Genomic DNA, 18,399 nt, shown 5'->3' with positions numbered 1-18,399 from the left:
AGAAAATTGTATATACACATGCAAATACATATATATTCGTCCTATACACTTATAATTATACAATAAAAATATTCTCCTGCCCAGTTTTATGCTTGTATAATGTATAATTTATGTTTGTCAACGATTTATACAAACGAGAGGCTAACAACAATTTATACAAATGGCCTGCCAGCGAACTTATACAATTCTGAAGAGGAGCCAACGAATTATACAATTGCTTCTTTTTGTATATATGTATAGCGAATTATACATATATATGTTTGCTATGGAGCGCAACTATGCAAACTTTGCTATATCATACAAATATGATTTTTTTGTTTGCTATATGTGAAAGTTTCTCTAAAATTAAAGATGTATTTGGCCTTGCAAATTGAAAGTTGAGATGTGAGAAAATACAGAGGTGGTATAGAGAGAGGCTCAAAGTTTCTATGAGGTATATTACATAAATCTCTTTTTTACTACTCTCTCCGTTCCACTTTGTTTGTCTATTTTGATTTGACACGGAGTTTAAGAAAATAAATAAGACTTTTGAATCATAGGGTCTTAAACTAAAAATATGTAGAATGTACCAAAATGTCATTTAATTTTGTGGTTTTAAACATGATATGTGATATGTTGAAATTAAGGAGTTACCAAAAAAAGGAAAGAGACATTCTTTTTAAAATGGACTAAAGAGGAAAGTAAGACAAACACATTGAAATGGAGGGAGTATCTTTTTCTCAGCAAATGCTTTTCAAGTGTTTGATTGATTACTACGTGTCCATCAAATTATAGTTTCTTTAGTAGTTCACTAGCATCTTGATCTTGGAACTGCTTCAGGAGATACCATCCCTGTTGAGGCAAAGAATAAAGTTTACCTTCTTAATAACCAAGTGGCTCAAGTTAGGATGTGACCATCTTATGATATAACTAACATTGCCAAATAAACATTTCAAATGTATCAATGTGTAACTCAAATCTACAGTAAAGGGAAGCCTTGCAAAACCAATGGAGTCAACTAACTTTGGCACTTTCTTGTTTTTTTATTTATGTATCACTCTATTCATCCTCAGAAGCATAGTTTAAAACTCTATATATTTCTGTTTATATAGCAAAAAATCAGACCCGAGAAGTCCTCAGCAATCAAATTCTTCTAAATCAAGCTCCTCTTCACCAGATGATCCATTTTTGGTTTTCGAATCATCCACCAGTGAGGCAAATGCTTCTTCTTGGCCATTTTCAGAATCGTCGGAACATCATATTGGAAGTAATCCTGTGACATCTTCAATTGACGAACTTGAAGATTTTGCCAATTTTAAGGTTAGGAGTGATACAACTGAACGACCACATGTTCCTAAAAAGGCCTATTCTGTAAAGAATCCTGTGGACAGAGCACAAGAGAAGTCCAAAAATGTGAGAGTGACAATCAACAAGCCGAGCAATACGACAAAGCCAAAATCTGCAGCTGAGGTATTGGATTAAGACTGTTGGGTTCCAAGATTTTGTGTGTACTGATCTGATGAACTAACCTTTTTGGTTCCCATATCATGTTTCTCCCTATACCCTTCTTCTTTCAGGGCCATATGTCTGCAGGTTTCATTAAGAAGGGAAGGCCAGAAGAAAAGAAGTCATCATTGAGTAAAAAGAATGTGTCGCCTGTGAAAAACCTTGTCGATGACTTAATGTTTTTTGGAGGTGATTTCATCTCTGTAAAAAAAGATGCCAATTCTTTTTAGGAATTAATCCATTAGAATTTATTAATGCCAGCATTTCACATTCGTCTTAATTCAAATATGTTATATCATTTCCTGTTGTTATTTATTCGCCGTTGTGTACATGCAGACTCTGCCCCTTCCTCTGAGGCATTTCAGGAAGTTGAGGATGAAAGTGAAGAAAGAAGAAATGCTAGGTTGAAACATCATTTGAAGACCCAAGAGCGCATGGTAATCTTTCTTATAACTATCCCTTTAACCGAGTATTGTGTTACCGTTTCCTCGTTACTTGCAATAACCTTCTTATTATTGGATGAGTATTGTGCTAGCATATTCGCATAACTTGCAATAACCTTCCTATTTTTAGATGCATTAAGTCATCCTTGATTCTACTGAAAGTGAATGAATTTGAAGTTGTTTTTTGTGTGGCTATTTGAGAAATTGAGCTACATTGAGAAAAGAAAAATATGTATATGAGTTGGTCTTTGCTTGCAGTTTTTATTAAACTGAGAAGCTTTAAAGATGTAGTAGAATAGGCTGTGTGAAGAACTCCTTGGTGGTGAGTTTGGCCTGTGATGGTATCTCCTGAACTATCATTCCCGTTAGATGCCAAGTTTTCTCTTTAATGTATTGGATCAGAATTTAGATGGAGAGAAGGAAGGTGGAAGAAGCTTTTGTCAAGTACACACCACAGTCATCAAAAATAAATAAATAAATAAATAGAGAGATGTTCTAAGTTCCATTGTAGTTTACAAGTAAACATTCTAAAACAATGCAAGCAGGTCTCTTGTTTAATGGGTTACATTCTCGAGATTGGTTTCCTTTGCTATTTGTGCAACTTTTATATTACCTTTTCTAGAGGCGGAATCAGGATTTGAAGTTTATTGGTTCTAGGATCTAACCCTTTGGAGTTGTTGGGTTCTAAATTTATAATTTGTACTTATTAAATAGATTTTTCAAAATAAATTTAGGGTTTGGGCCAAAGTTTCTAGGTTCTGAGGAACCCGTACCATACACTGTACATCTGACCTTGACCTTTCTCATTGTAGCGTTATCTTGAGTATAGGAATGGGCTTTAACTAACAGTTGGAATTCCATTTTTGAGGTTGAGAAGTGAAAAAGAAACAAAAAGTAAAAAAAGGTGTAGTGTTTGGAAGGAGTAAGGTTTCCTTTGATATGTTTGAGTTGTTTGCTATGCTACACGGATCCTTTGTTTCCTCTCTTGAAGCGGTGTCCATCCACATTACACCCGTGCTTAAACGGGATTCGTATAATAGTGCGTCATTATCTGGAGGATCCTCGACTGACCGTGAGTTGAAAATGGAAGGATGACCAACGGAGAAGAAGATAACAAGAGAGAACAAAAAATATAAACCTGGTTCATTGCTGTCATCTGTTTGTCCACCCATCTCATCAATCGCTTCGCTCATTGCTTGCTCATCCTTGAGGGTAGCTAAGCCAAAACTCAGTGAAAAGTAACTAACAGAAAAGAAAAGGAAAGAAGAGCCTTTAGTCAGCATGAGGGTTAAAGATTAAGAGAAAAAGAACAAAGGAATTCTGTATGAGAAGTATTTTCATTTTGAAGTCAAAGAATCATGAAACCCTCCTCTGAGGAAGAAGATCTTGGGAGATGAATGGAAATACGCAAAGAGAGTTTTTAGATGTGGGGGCTACAGATTGAAAAGTTGTTGAATTGGAGTACATGTGCCCTTCTTCTGGACTTGGTGTCGGCTGTTGTTTTGTTTAAAAAAGGTTTCTTCAGCCAACTTGATCCACATACCCTAACAATCATGTACACTTGTATATCTTATTGGGTTTAGGCTTTAGAAGCCACCAAAGGTTCAAGGAAGTCCATTTTGCTTTATGGAAAGAAGTCCAGTATCTGCATTTTGAGTTAAGGAAAATAGAAAAAAACATTTAAAAATTGAAATAGACAAGTAACGAGACGAGCTCAATTATAGAAAATCAAGTGGAGTGTAATTAATTGCTTCAGTCTTCTCAATTTTGTTGCTACATTTTTAACATCTATGTTTTTGGAGTTGAACATATATCTTAGCTGCACCTAAGCATCATTAGTCTGTAACCATACTTCTATTCATATCCCAAAAATCCTAAAGTTTAGGTGACGACAAATCTGACTTCTAGTTCAGTTGTTATTTTGCATCTCAGAATGCTTCCAGAGGAGGGTACATATATAAAAGAATGGAAATGTTATTCCTAGGTGTTATTTTGAAGTGAAGTTGCATTGGTTATTTTTTACCGCATCTGATTCTTTTTCTTTATGTGATCAGGCTAAGGCTTTGGCTGAGAAAACTCAGCGTGATCTTCAGTCTCAGAATGAGCAGGAAGAGAAGCATGTAAGTTTCTGCTGATTGCTTAAAGCTGCCAATAACTGATTTTCACAGGTTGCATGAATTCTTCTAGGGAAGAAAGCAAACGTAAGGAAGATTATTGGGTGTGGAAATTATCTTCCCTCAGTTTCCTTTTGGCTTTCTCTCATCTCCCCGTCTCTAGTTTTCTTTATTTTTTGATCTACAATGAAACCACACATTAAGCCTGCTCAAACATTCTGTATATATTATTCCCTTTAATTTTTAACAAACTGCTTACTGCAGAGGCTTGCTGATACGCTGAACTATGATATAAAACGTTGGGCTACTGGAAAGGAAGGCAACCTACGGGCATTGCTGTCGTCACTACAACATGTATGTAACTAGCTAATCTCAAAAGACATTTTAGACCTGTTAGAAAACTTTCAAGACATAATGAGATCTGAGTTTACTGCTTTCTATCAAAGCCAGTTTAGATACCTCCTTAATTTACTTTAATTTCAATCCATAATCCACACTTGGATTCATGTTGGGTAAAAATGGAATTAAGCTGGGTAAAATTGCTCTAGATTTGCTTCTTACAAGTGTGGATGGGAGTAGTTCCCAGGCACTAGCACTGCTATAAAATTTTGTGCATCGTCTTTTGACCTTATTGCTAGTTTGATGTTTGCTCTAGCTTTTGTGTCATTTGAGCATCCATTAGATTACCTATCTTTTATCTGTGATGCCATTGGTCTGGTTGAATCTGTTATTTCTGAACTGTTGCTTTAAGAATCGATGCTCTTCAGTTTAAATCCAGTATTGCATGGAACTTCATGCACAAAGCAAACATGAGAAGACGATTATATTCATATACGACTCTTCTGTTGATAGCTTATAATATCGCCAGTAGTTATGGACTTTTGCAAGGTTTACATAGTTATGACCATAGTTTTGGCAATGTTAAAGATATTGTATCAAGTTCTTGAAGTAATCCTTTGCAACTATTGAATGCTATGAAGGTATTGTGGCCTGAATGCGGTTGGCAGCCAGTTTCGTTGACTGATTTGATCACTTCTATATCTGTCAAAAAAATTTATCACAAGGCAACTTTATGTGTCCACCCAGACAAAGTTCAACAAAAAGGGGCCACAGTTCGGCAGAAGTATATTGCTGAGAAGGTTTTTGATCTTCTCAAGGTACGTATATAGCTTATCAAGTGATGAAGTTCATATTTTTAATCTTCATTTCTGACATGTATATGTTTGTCATCTGGTTCGTGTATTAGTTATTTGTGTGTGGTGTAAATAATAAAGTTGTGGTGGTTAATCAGGAATAATAATACATAAAATATTATGCAAAGATTAGCTACTTTAAGGGGTCGTTTGGTAGAAATTAGAATGTATAAAAATAATGCTCAATAGAATGTATTAGTAATGCTTGCATTAGTAATACTTGTATTAGTTATGCTTGCATTAATAATACATGTATTAGTTATGCATAGATTATTTCTTATGCATTGTTTGGTTTGGTGTATTAAAAATAGTATGCATCGTATAAAAATATTTATTTACAAAAATATCCTCCACAATTATAGTGGAAAAGATGTAAAAGTGCTTTAGAGGGGTAATTGGGTCTTTAACCATGCTAATGCATGTATTAAATCCCTTTGCATTACTAATATCTAGAAATTCAGGGTATTAGTAATACACTCCTCAATACACAATAGAGTGTATAATTAATGCAAGCATTAGTTATACATAACATGAAAATGTGTACCAAACAAGGGACTACTAATACACAGAGCTAATGCATGCATTATTTTTGCTAATACACTCTACCAAACGACCCCTAAGAGCATTTTGTCTTAAGATGATTTTTATACAACAATGTATTGTTGATGCATATTGTTATGCCATTTCTATCATGCATAAAACAATTCATGAAGTCCCCCATAACTTATGTCGGTATCAAGTTTAAACTACAAATCAAGCACTACATTAATTATGCGTGATTGCTTTTCGTTATTAGTCCAACTAAACACTGCATTAATTATTTTTTTATGCGTCCAACCAAACATTATATTATTTATGTGAAATCTTATGGAGGGATTATCTTTACTACTGATCCAACAAAAAGCCCCTTAATGGAGTAAATTATATGGGAGCACAATAAGGACTCTAAAAATATGTTGGCCTTGCAGTGAACCATTTTTCTTTTATCCGAAAGAAAATACTTAATCACAACCAACTCAATGTTCAGAGACTTCACTTTTTCTATGGAAAAAAAAGATTTTGTTGCTTTAGCTTTGGTCCTGTTAAAAGTTCATATTCAATTGTTAGGTTAAGGTTTGATACAATTAAAATTTGATATTGGGAAAGAAAATCACTTAATATACTCGGTGCGCGAACAATTCTTCATAAGTTCAAGTTGAAAGAATTTGATAATTGTGTTCAACTAGTGATCCATATCATAAATGATGCTTCTAATTTTGACCCAATAAAATGATGATGCTAATGCAATATAATTCTTTCCCAAGGTGTATATATGATATTTTGGTTAACTGCATATAATGTATGCACTTTTAGCATTGTTTATAAAGGGGGGCTGAAATAGTTGAGAAATTAGGATCTCAATAGGAGATTTCAATGTTATAATTAGTGGTCAGATTTAGATATTGCAGCTCAAGATATATTTTTTGCTTGCATTTAAGAGAAGATTTTGTTTCTGGCGAACTCAAATGCAAAATTTAAAATTGCTGTTTGACAAACAAAATGAATTTGAATGATCGTTATACTGAAGAAGAGAAGTCGAAGCTTGATTTGAACAAAAAATCAACCCATATTTACAGAAACTGCCATATGAAATAGAGTAATAGCAATTGACTTCAACAGAAAACATAAAACAAGGGAAGAAGGTTTTTAAGGGTAAGGTTTTATTTTCTCCTGAGAAATGTGGAGGCAGGGACTCTGGTCAGGGAGAAGTAGAGTAGAGATAAGTGTTAGCTGCTCAATTTGGATAGGAATAGATATCAATGAGTTTATCGAAGAAAGAGAAGTAAGTCGACTTTTCAGAAAGGTTGAAGAGCAGTTCCACTAATAAAAGTTATTCCTCTTTATAATTTAAATGACACCTCGTAGAAAATCCATCTAAATAAGTCAAGACAAATGCTTAGTTTGCTTGGCAGTTCAAACTTAACATGTACAGTTTCCCTTGCCCTTGTCATGTACTGTTATCAAAATCTGAATAATTTTGGCTTGTTTGTTCTTATGAATTTTACAGTAAATGAATCTAGTGCCTGTATATGGCATTCTCCACATCATCCTTATGGAGGGACTATGGAATCCATATAATTAATTCAGCCGTAATCTTTGAGGGAAGGATTCAAATTTTTTTGTACACCAAAAATAATCTCCTTTATATGTTTAGGGGGGGACAAATAAAAAGAAAATTATCACAGATCACTTCTACAGTGTTTCCATCTCTCTTGAGAAGTAACTACTACATCTTTTCCTTTGGTTAAACATTAACTTCCGTATCTCTTGGAAAGTAGCTACAACAACTTATCCTTTTGTACTAATTGAATCCAGAAGTGAATGAGCAAGTCTATGTTTGAAGCATATACACTCATGTTTCACAACATCTAGTTCTGCATTTCAAAGGTGCCAATTGTTATACTGTTCAGTTTAGTATTGTGTTTTCTAGTGTGGAGTAAGTAGTGTGTGTAGTATGTTCAGGAATCATCAGTGATGCTGTTCTAAATTGGATTCTGAAATTTGACTACAGGAAGCATGGAATAAATTCAACTCAGAGGAGCTAAGATGAGTTCGAACTGCTTTAAGGACTCCTTACTGAAAGCAGATAATGAACTGTCCTTGCTTGGAAGTGAAGCAACGATGTACGAATGTTCTAATAGTTGTGCAAATCAGCTCGACTTTACTGTTTTGGTGGACTGACACGATACTTAGTTGCTTCACCGGGAATTAGTGCTATCACGAATGTGCATGTTTACAATCTCCGGCTATGTATTTAAAACCGAGTAGCTTTTTGTTCGTGTGATTTTTATTTTATTTTTGTTTTGTTTTGCAGTTGTCACATACATATGGATATCTTCATCAGCAACTGTAGGTTTTTGTGCATAATTTGTTGATTTAGGTTTAACACCATGGTTGGTGACATGTTGCGTGCGATATTAATACCTATCTGAGGTGTGTGTTACAAAAGAGGGTGGAAGTCACCAGTAATCTCCATGAAATTGTTTGCCAAAAGTAGAGACCTGGATTTGTGGCGTTGGCCAGTAAAAAGTAACTTTTTTTCCTTCTGTAGATCGTGTCAGTTTTGTTCGAATCAATTCCTTCTTATTACGCAACTCAATTAATTCCTTCATATTATCTTTCTAAAAGTTTTCAGAAATACAGTATAAATCATATTTGATCAATTATATCATATAGTATTAAGAATAAAGCTGATGTATATATATATAATATATACATTATGTATATTCTTAAAAAAAGAAGCTAAAATAGATATATTTAGGGGGGAAATTGTAAGATATGAACACCGTATAAACACATTATAAATCATTTCTATGTATGGTATAGGAAAAAATCTCAAGGATAATATATGATAGCTGTAACATATAAATATATATATCCCAAGAAATACAAAATACATATATTTCTTTTTAAATGTAAGGTGTTTATGGGGCATGTATATATAAATCATATTCAATAGTCTGGTATAACCTTAGAATTAGAAATAACAATAATATACCTTGAAATATATGTGGTATATCATATTGCAAATTGGAATATTGTGTTTGTATTTTTTTTTTTCAATTTCAGTGGAGTATGCGTTAAGTCATATAATAGCATACATATTAAATATATTGCACATATTTAAATAATATGTATAATTATTTTGTTTAGTATTATATTAGACATGCAATTTGTATATTTTGTTTTTAATTACTAAATTATATATACGATATTGATGGAATATTAACATTTGTATAAAATAGTCCCAGTATAATATACTTGAAATATAATAATATATATTTTTTGAAAGTTATCAACATAAAAAAATAAAATTTGAAGAATCAAAACTATCACTTTTTAAGCAAATTTTATACCTGAATTATCTATTGTTCTACCTACTTAAACACCACCACTCCTTTTGTATTAAAATATATCTTAATGTTGAGTTGGCCAAATGTTTATTTCCAATCGAAAACAGACACATGTAGGCTAACTCAACATCAATGTGTATTTTAATGCAAATGTTGTGATACAATGATAGTTGAGGGATGAAATCCATAAAAAAAAAAAGTGATAAGTAAATAGTAGAGATAAGGGTCTGAAAAATATCCCAACTTTGATCGAATTTGTTGTTGCAATACTTAACTTTCATAAGAATCTATTACCTCCCTAAACTATTTAATACCGTATTTTTTATTCCCTAAACTATTTAATAGTGTATTTTAAAGGTATATATGTATCCACATGGACACATTACTATTTATAATTTTGCATTATTTTTTATGTCCATGTGGACAAATATATATGTAAAATACGGTATTAAATAGTCTAGGAAGGCAATAGGTCCTCATGAAAGTTTAGTATCGCAACAACAAATTCGACCAAAGTTGGGATATTTTTCAGACCCTTATCCCTAAATAGTACAATGGATAGTTGAAGTATGAAACCCACGAAAAAGGTGATAGTTTAAGTGTGATTTTTACCATTAACAATTGATGTCAAAAAAGTTGGGAGAAAATATGTTTACCCAAAAAGAATTCATTTACCACTAATATCACTTTTGACTCAACAAATTCATCAGTGTAGATTCCTGGTATTTGAATCAATCCTAGCTAGAGTTGGAAGTAATACACTATTTATGCAACTCAAACAACCTGCTGCTAACTCCTGCTCTATATAGATGCAAACCAGACAAGGTTGCAACAGTAATACTGGTATTTGCAGATGCAAATAAGACATCACCTTCAGCAACTACCTCATTCGATGATGTGGTCATCATTCCCTCTCCTTCCACGACCAAAAAAATGGAAGGACCAGGAATGGAAGGAAATACTGTAGTTGAGTCTTGTGGAAGAATGCAACGGTCCACCTCGAATTCATCAAAAGGAGGGAGGTATCTCTTGGTGTAGGGATTAACCACTGTACCTTTCAGAATATCAGGAAAACCCTGCAACAGAAGAACTGATTCAGATTCATATAGGTAAAGAGACGCCCAACACATTTTCTTTTCATTTTAGAGAAGAAACTGGCGATACCACTATAAAATCTTCTCATAGTGAAAAGACAGCTGACTTAAACACCCATGTACAACAATTCCTCGTAAAATGTGGCTCTAATGAAGTAAAAATGTAATGGTGTCTGACAATACCTGTTTGTATGTGAGCATTGAACAAAGTATCTTAACATCTCGTTGCTTTGGAGTTAGACCAGCACGTATCACGTTATCTGAATTTGCCATGCATTCAACAGATTCACCATATAAATATGCATGAGGTTCATTTGAGCCTAAATATAAAGCTTCACCAGGGTTGAGTTTCACATAATTTAACAAGTATGCAGCTAAGACACCAACATCAGCTGGATACTGCTTCTCAAGTTGTAGAATCAGTTGTTCTTTGTCAGTTAGATGCCTTGCCTACAAACATTAAAGATGAATACACATATTCATAAAAATAAGAGACAATCGAAAAGCTGAATTTAAGCAGCAAGAGTTACATTTAACATGCCGGAGGAGACCGTAAGCAGTTCAGCTCAACCACATAATTCACATAAGAATTATGCATCAACAGAAGTAATAGAAACTCAAATCAACATGTCTCCCATCTTTTCCAAAAGGACAGAACTCGATCCAGCAGATACAGTCAAGAGGACTATTGCGAATGTAAAAAAAAAAATTGACGCATCCAAGGTTCAACCACAATAGAAAACAAAGGAGGAAAACTGAATCATTCACATTACAAGGATAAGTATAGCAACTTAGATACAAATCAATTCCAAACAAATTAGCTCCTTTGCAGAAAATTGCACAACGAAAGCAACTTGATGGAGCTTATAACAATTCTGTTTCAGCTAACCCATACACAGTAACAAGTAAGAGAACAAGTTTTTTTCCTTTCTTTTTAGTGAATAACAATGATAAGATAGATCAGTTGTAGAATTAAAATCCAGAAATCTCATATCCAAAGTAGTAAAGCCTTTTGATACTCTAGTCCCTCAAATTCTTCAGAAATGAACTTATTTTACATTCTCTGCCAGTGCAATCCACATTCCGCCCATCTAAAAGTCTAAATGTAAGTTAGTAGAGGCATGCAAGCACATCTTTACGTTAAGAAATTGGTCTAAGACAAAAACACATAAAGTATGACAATAAAGACCAAGTTTTTCAAAAACCTAAGAGAATTACTGTCCAAATGGACAAGTTACGACCACACAGAATAACAAAAAGGACACATCCAACTAATGCCCAAGTATTACAAAAAAATTATGCTTCCACTTGGTCACAGATCAATTTGGATTACCTGGCCTTCAAAGTTTAGGCGACTAATCAGCTTGGCTAACACTTCAGCAGTCACATCCTTGCAAACAGTCATTATGTCAGTAAATACTGATTGTAATAGTAATCTAATTTCCTCCTTCCCATCATCCTCATTCAAGTTTAAGACTTGCTCTGCTTTTGCATTACCAATCACTTCCACAATCTCAGGTGTAGTACGAACAATCACTTTGAGCTCCTGGAAAAAATTCAATATACTTGTTATCAATAATTCTAATTAGTCATGTACTCGTGTTAGTATAGCTAAGGTCCTAAACAGACTTGAAAAATACAAGAGTAAAAAAGCTATGATGAAATATTGAAGAAAAGAAAAATATTGACAGCAAAAATAGTAAAGATAACCAAAGTAAATAAACAACAATAGTAATAATTGAAGAATAAGATGATAATAATAATTATAAAAATAATAAGAATAATAATGGAAAGGAGAGGAGGGAATAGAGAAGGTGATCTAAACTAGAACTATCCTCTCCAATAGAAAAGAGAGAAGTCGCTCGACTACCTACTAACCTTCTACCCTAATCTTTGACCTCACTGCTCTCATATTAGGGTCATGTCCTCGGTGAGCTAAAGATATGACATGTCCTGTCTAATCACCTCTCCTCAATTCTCCATTGGTCTACCGCCAACTCTCCTAAGACCTAGCACTGCCAACCTCTCGCACCTTTTCATTGGGGCATTTGTGCTCCTCCACTTCATGTACCCAAACCATCTCAGTCTCGCTTCCCTTTTTTTGTCCACCATGAAGCCATTTCCACCTTGCCCCATATATCTTTGTTCCTACTCTTGTCATAGATTATATACCGTTAGAAAATATAGACAACTTCAAGTACTTTTTGAATTTACTTTTAGTTTGTATTATAGTGGCTCTAGATGAGTATAAATGAAGCGACGTGGCCAATGAGGATTCATATAGTCGACCATAACTTGTTTGGAATTGAGACGTAGTTATCATAGTCATGGAACTTAAGTCTATTCCATCAACTCAAGTGAAGGAGCACAATAACTTTGTTTATCAAGAAAATCACATGAATAAGGTATATACTACTGCCTGTCCTTCCAATGGTGGATCTACATCAATTTCTGCCTATTGGTTTGAACTATACATTTTTGAATTTTTTTATAAAATTATGTTTACACTAAAGTCCTACTCATTGTCATTGCAGCTCCATACCCGCTTACTTAAAATCTTTGGATCCAACTCTATCAGCCGCCCTACCCCATTTCTAGATCTCTCATAACAAGAAGCTTGCCAACCAGAATAAACATAAATTGGACAACTTTTGAACATTAAAAAAAAAAAAAAGCAAGCTATGCTAGTTTCTTAACACGTGTTTTAACCAGCATACGCAGTTAGGGGCCTTTCATTTCACCTAGACAAGGAAGGAGGGGATGAAAAATGCTACGTGGAACTCTTTTTCCTATTTTAGATAATTTTACTCCCTTAAGTTACAATTTTGACATCTGGTTGTCAGGGGAGGAACCACAAGCTCAGTTTCATACTATTATTTTTTTTAAAAAGAAATGTTTAAATAGTACAAAACAAAACAAATATCTACTTTTAAACAATTCATAACAATTGTTTAATAGGACAGGTTCACACTCATGATATTGCCAATGAAAAAAAAGCCTAAGAAACAATCAGATTTCAAATGAGAAGTACGTGTACATAGAAAATGGGCACCGTAGCCTCTAGACTGCCCCACATACACTTTTTTAATAACCAAGGAATCCGTCAGGGGCCAACCCTTAGGACAAACCTAGCCTTCAAAACTCAGGGATAACGCCCCCCCCCCCTACGCCTCTCCACTTAAATACAAGGTTTAGTTGGCATGGCGCATAGCTCAAACTTGTGACCAAAGCTATAAGACCCTTAACCTTTCACTTGAACTAATCCTAGCCAAGGGTACCCCCCCCCCCCCCTACGCCTCTCCACTTAAATACAAGGTTTAGTTGGCATGGCGCATAGCTCAAACTTGTGACCAAAGCTATAAGACCCTTAACCTTTCACTTGAACTAATCCTAGGTCCCCAGATTATTACATAAAAGTGCTTCTATCACTAACAGAATCACTTCTAAGGAATAGTAAATTTATATGCACCTGAAATGTGCATCTCATTTGAGAGTAAGAAAGTATATCAACACTCCAAATATTAACTAGGCTAACATAAATCCTAAGTCCTCGAGTACCTCAAGACTGACGAAACCACATAAAGCTTCAAATTGCGTCAGCGCCAAAGCCATCTCAGGTTTGTGATTGTCATCCTTGTAAGCAGAAGGCTGCTCTTTATGCAGAGAAGTGGCCAAATCCTTGTCTGGATGGGCCTGTATGGACAAAGCTTTGGCAACAGATAATACCTAAAAACAAAAGAAACGTTAGAAACCTATTTAGCCATACGGACAAACATGTGTATACGACTTACACTCATTTAAAATGTATGAAATTAATCTGAATTGTCTTCTTATCTGTATTTTGTCAGATGCAGACAATGTCAATATCAAAGGCCATAATTGGAGTCACTCTAGTAGTTATTACACATTATGTTATAGACCAAAAGGAGAGCCGAACCCAAAAGAATAATGTGATGAGTGGGAGAACCATTTAGTTTATAAACTCACTAACATCTCTCTTTTTATCCGATAAGGAACAAGTGACACATAACACTTTAGTATACTGCTACTACATAGCACAATCAAAATCAAAACTTCAAAAGATTCGCTAAGAGAGCCGGTTATTATTCCCTGATTTGTTTTGAACTATGTGAACCATTTCATCTAAGATTTGGGATCTGTGGCAGCACCAGTTATAAAAAAAATAGTACTATCAGTTGCACAAATCAACAAAATGGAAATTCCAGAAAATCAAACAAAAAGATAATACGTACACTCTCAGTCCCAATTTTTATGTGTCACTTTTCACTTTTTCGAGATCCAAACTATTTAAACTTTGACTGAACATTTTAATATCTAAATTTTAATTTTAAGAACAGATCAAACAAACCTTGAAGAGAAAGGGAAAATCGGTACCCCACTTGTTCAGAACGGTTTCTCCAAGGACACTAGGGTTTCTTTCAATCCATTCCTTCAATGTCAGATTTTCTGTATCCCCAACATACGACGGGCCAGATTCGTGTGTACCCATCCAAAACTCAGCATAGGGCTGATTCTGATCAATATTGATTCCAGTATTTCGATAATAGAGACGTGCAACAGTAGATTCCCGACCAATGCGTCCCCAATCGGATTTTTTAACACAACAGATCAACTTGATCAACCCACCATTTACCTCCTCCATGGAATGGTGTAGATTTGAGGCACTTTCCAGCGTTTCATTGCTCTAGTTCCGAATCACGCATGGCGTTGTTGATCTAAAAGCTTTGAGCAGATGAGATTCAAGTTTTTTTTCTTCTTTTGTCTGTTAACAATTCTAACGCGGAAGAAATGGAGATCGCAGACGCAGAGGTGAAAACTGAAAACCGGAAAAAGAATGAAAGAAAGAAAACAGATGGCCAAATCAGAAAATGGCAAATATTTGGTACTATTTTTATTTTATTAAAGTAAGGATCCATTTTATTTATTTGGAACCCAAGATAACTCGTAGTCGCTACAACTTTTGACATAGCATCTGTCTTTCAGGTGAACACTTTGTACGCGCTTGATAGCAGCAACCACATAGAAGCAGTGGCAGAGATAGAATTTTTAATAAGGGGATTCAAAATCTGAAGGAGTAAACACACTAACTAATCGAAGGGGGGTTTGACATCCGCTACATATACCTAAAAATTAATTTTAATCATGTATAAATAGTAATATTTTTCGCCAAAAGGGATTCGAATGAAGCCCCTGACAAAAGACTGGCTCCACCCCTGCATAGAAGATGTAAATCACACTAGACAAATCTTATGCAACAGGCTTAATTAGAAGGTGCATTTATGCTACGTTTTGTCATTTATTTGCCACAAACACCAATATCAAATTAGAGAATATCCACACTTCTTTTCTGGAATAGTATGCCATTCCTCTCGGTCCACAACTGGTAGATTGTTGCACTGATGCATGCCTCCTTTGTGGTCACTTGTTGCTTTTAATTGCACACACAAATGTATATGATCGTACATGTTATATAGTAATTGTAAGTAATTAGATGTCGAATTCATTGAGACTTATGTTTAATCGTTTACTTAATTAAACTAGCTAGTTCTAGTTATTTATTCAAGCTATGAAATCTCAAGGTTCATTTATGAGTGAACTAAACCAAATATGAAGAAAAAAAACACTAATGAACAATTAACCAAACAAAGTATAGTTTTCTTATGTAATCAATGAGATGAAATCGATCTTGGCTATGAATCCGCTCGTAAGCATGTCGTGTATTCACTTTCGTTTATCATATAAAATAAATTACTATCGAGTTCTCCCTATCGCTCATCTCTCTCCCTGTCATATTTTTTTTCTACTTCATTTTCCTCTCTATTCACTTCAAGGTAGCTATTTTTTGGGGAATTTTCGCATATAGCCATTCAAAAATAGCTTAGTTATGCTCCATAGTTATAGTTTGCTAATTACGATTCGTAGCTACATGTTATAGGGAGGAGAGTGGCGAGCGATATTGGGAGAGGGAGGAGAGAGGACAGAGAGTGGAGAGAGGTGAATTGTATATGTATATCAGTTGGGTAATTGTATTTATGTAACTACTATGTATATGTATCAATGTTTGTATTTGTATATCTGCATACAATTTGAATTCGCATACAAATACAAATGAATCGAGTTAAAACATTTGTATTTGTATATTCATTCTCTCTCGCTTATACAAACACAAATTATACATTGTATTTGTATAAAGCGAAAGAGAGAAAGGAAAAAAGAGAAGTGGGCAGGGGAAGATGTGTATTTGTATAATTATAAGTGTATAGGACGGAGATATATATAGTATATTTGTATTTGTATATCCAGTCTCTCTCTTTATACAAACACAAATTATACATTTGTGTTTGTATAAAGTGAGAGAGAGATTGGCAGAAGAGAATCTAGAGAGAGACTGTCAGAGAGAGGAGAGAGAGGTGTGGGAGAGATACGAGCGAGATTCTAGAGAGAGGGGAGAGAGGCGAGAGAGAGAGGGGAAGAGAGGCGAGAGAGAGAATGTAATTATAACTAGAAGTAAGTTCCGAATTGTAATTAATACAAATTGTAGTTGTATTAGCTAATTAACTAGTATATGTTTGCTTAACTGCGTAATTTTTCCATTTTTTATCAAGAATTTGCCAATTGAAACAGAGCCCAACAAGGGAAAGAAAAAAAATGATTAATATTATTAAAAATAAAATTCGTGAATATCCAAAACTTAGATTCTAAAAATATACCATTAGTGTCCTCATTCGTAGTGAACTCGATAAGCTTGAGGTTTATTATGAATATCCTTTTGCTAAAGCTTGAGTTGGCTTCGAAATCTTCTCTTTTTCTTCGATTGTTTTGGGCATTCAATCTTTGTATCATTGATACAGATGTAGAGCAGCATGTATCATAGATACACATTGTATTAAAAAAAATATCTTATAATGTATCATATGTATTAGACTTTTCCTTGTTTTTGAATTTCCACTTCTTCTCTATTGATTTTTAGAAATTCAAATATTGTATCATAGATATAGTTATAAAGCAGCATATACCATGAATATACGTTGTATTAGACTTGTATTTATCGTAGATACAAATTATATATGAAATTCTTTTTCATCTTTATTGTTCTTGATAACTTTAAATTGTATCATAGATGCAGATTCAAATTAAAGCAACACATTTCATAGATACAACATGTATCAAACTCTTTTTTAGTTTTGAAATTCTTTTTCATGTTTAATGGTTCTTGAGACAAGGCAGGTTGCTATATATTTTTTTCTTTAAATTTTTTATTTTTAATATAGTGATGAATTTGATTGTTTCATTTTGCAGGAAGTACACAACATTAAATTTTACCTTTCATTGGTTTGAGAAATAATGTGTTGTTGGGATGAATTTGATTGTTTTATTTTGCATCAAGTTGGTAACACAATATTAAATTTTACTTTGGTCATTGGTTTGAGAAATAATGTGTTATGTATTATTTACACTCAATTTTGAACAATCTGTAACCATTTTCGAATTGCTTTTTGATTGAATATGTATTGCAAAACTTTTTTTATGTTATTATGGGTTTACAATTATAATTAATTTTATCCAAATAATTATATTCATAATTTACAAAAATTATCAAATTGTTATTATTTTATTATTATGTTTATCGGTTGCCAAATTTGAAATAATGAAGTTACTTATTTATTAAAATGTATAATATTTAAGTGTGTTTTATCTTATTTGAAAATTATTACTATGTGTAGTATATTATTGATTAAACAACACTTCATTTAATCTTCCTTCAAATTATTTAAATCTTAGCCTCTTTTATCCAATTTATTCAACTCATAGCCCTTTTCTATTTCAATTCTAGTCTTTTATCCAGTCTTATTTCGATGGTAGCCTATTTTTGTACAAATTCTAAGCTCAATATCAAAATCTCAGCTTTCAATTCGAACCGTCAATCACATCTCTTTTAATCTCAATCCTACATCTCCCTTTGAACAAACGTCTTGGGTTAAAAATCATCCACTTGCCTATTTTAAACCTATCAAAGACCAAAACATGATTTCATTCACTCTTTCTCCTCCCAAAAGAGATCGCCGCACCCCACCTGGTCCTCTTCTCTGTCTCTCCGTCGTCGTTGCTCCGATCGGCGAGACAGGCAGCCACGAACCAAACACCCCTCCTCTCCC

The 18,399-nt window shown here is 33.9% G+C and overlaps 2 protein-coding genes across 2 annotated transcripts in view; one reads left to right on the top strand and one right to left on the bottom strand.

The window, feature by feature from the left end:
* The window catches only part of LOC102580840 (auxilin-related protein 1), an 11,980-nt gene extending 3,659 nt beyond the window's left edge, over positions 1-8,321 (top strand). The window contains exons 2-8 of the mRNA XM_006365477.2: positions 1,092-1,449; positions 1,557-1,674; positions 1,822-1,922; positions 3,983-4,048; positions 4,307-4,396; positions 5,023-5,199; positions 7,787-8,321. Coding sequence (XP_006365539.1) covers positions 1,092-1,449; positions 1,557-1,674; positions 1,822-1,922; positions 3,983-4,048; positions 4,307-4,396; positions 5,023-5,199; positions 7,787-7,825 — 949 coding nt within the window. The 3' untranslated portion in view covers positions 7,826-8,321. The remainder of the gene's footprint in view (positions 1-1,091; positions 1,450-1,556; positions 1,675-1,821; positions 1,923-3,982; positions 4,049-4,306; positions 4,397-5,022; positions 5,200-7,786) is intronic.
* A 1,395-nt stretch (positions 8,322-9,716) lies between these two features.
* LOC102580489 (mannose-6-phosphate isomerase 1-like) lies at positions 9,717-15,110 on the bottom strand. The gene is made up of 5 exons (XM_006365476.2): positions 14,592-15,110; positions 13,781-13,948; positions 11,556-11,768; positions 10,406-10,672; positions 9,717-10,204 (listed from the first exon to the last, which is right to left on the bottom strand). Exons 1-5 carry the CDS (start codon positions 14,883-14,885, stop codon positions 9,890-9,892), a joined length of 1,257 nt encoding a protein of 418 aa, XP_006365538.1. The 5' UTR covers positions 14,886-15,110; the 3' UTR covers positions 9,717-9,889.
* Positions 15,111-18,399: the final 3,289 nt, after the last annotated feature.

The sequence above is a fragment of the Solanum tuberosum genome, unplaced genomic scaffold, assembly GCF_000226075.1.
Source record: "Solanum tuberosum cultivar DM 1-3 516 R44 unplaced genomic scaffold, SolTub_3.0 scf00558, whole genome shotgun sequence".
Classification (NCBI taxonomy): domain Eukaryota; kingdom Viridiplantae; phylum Streptophyta; class Magnoliopsida; order Solanales; family Solanaceae; genus Solanum; species Solanum tuberosum.
This window is presented reverse-complemented; position numbering and strand designations above follow the sequence as displayed.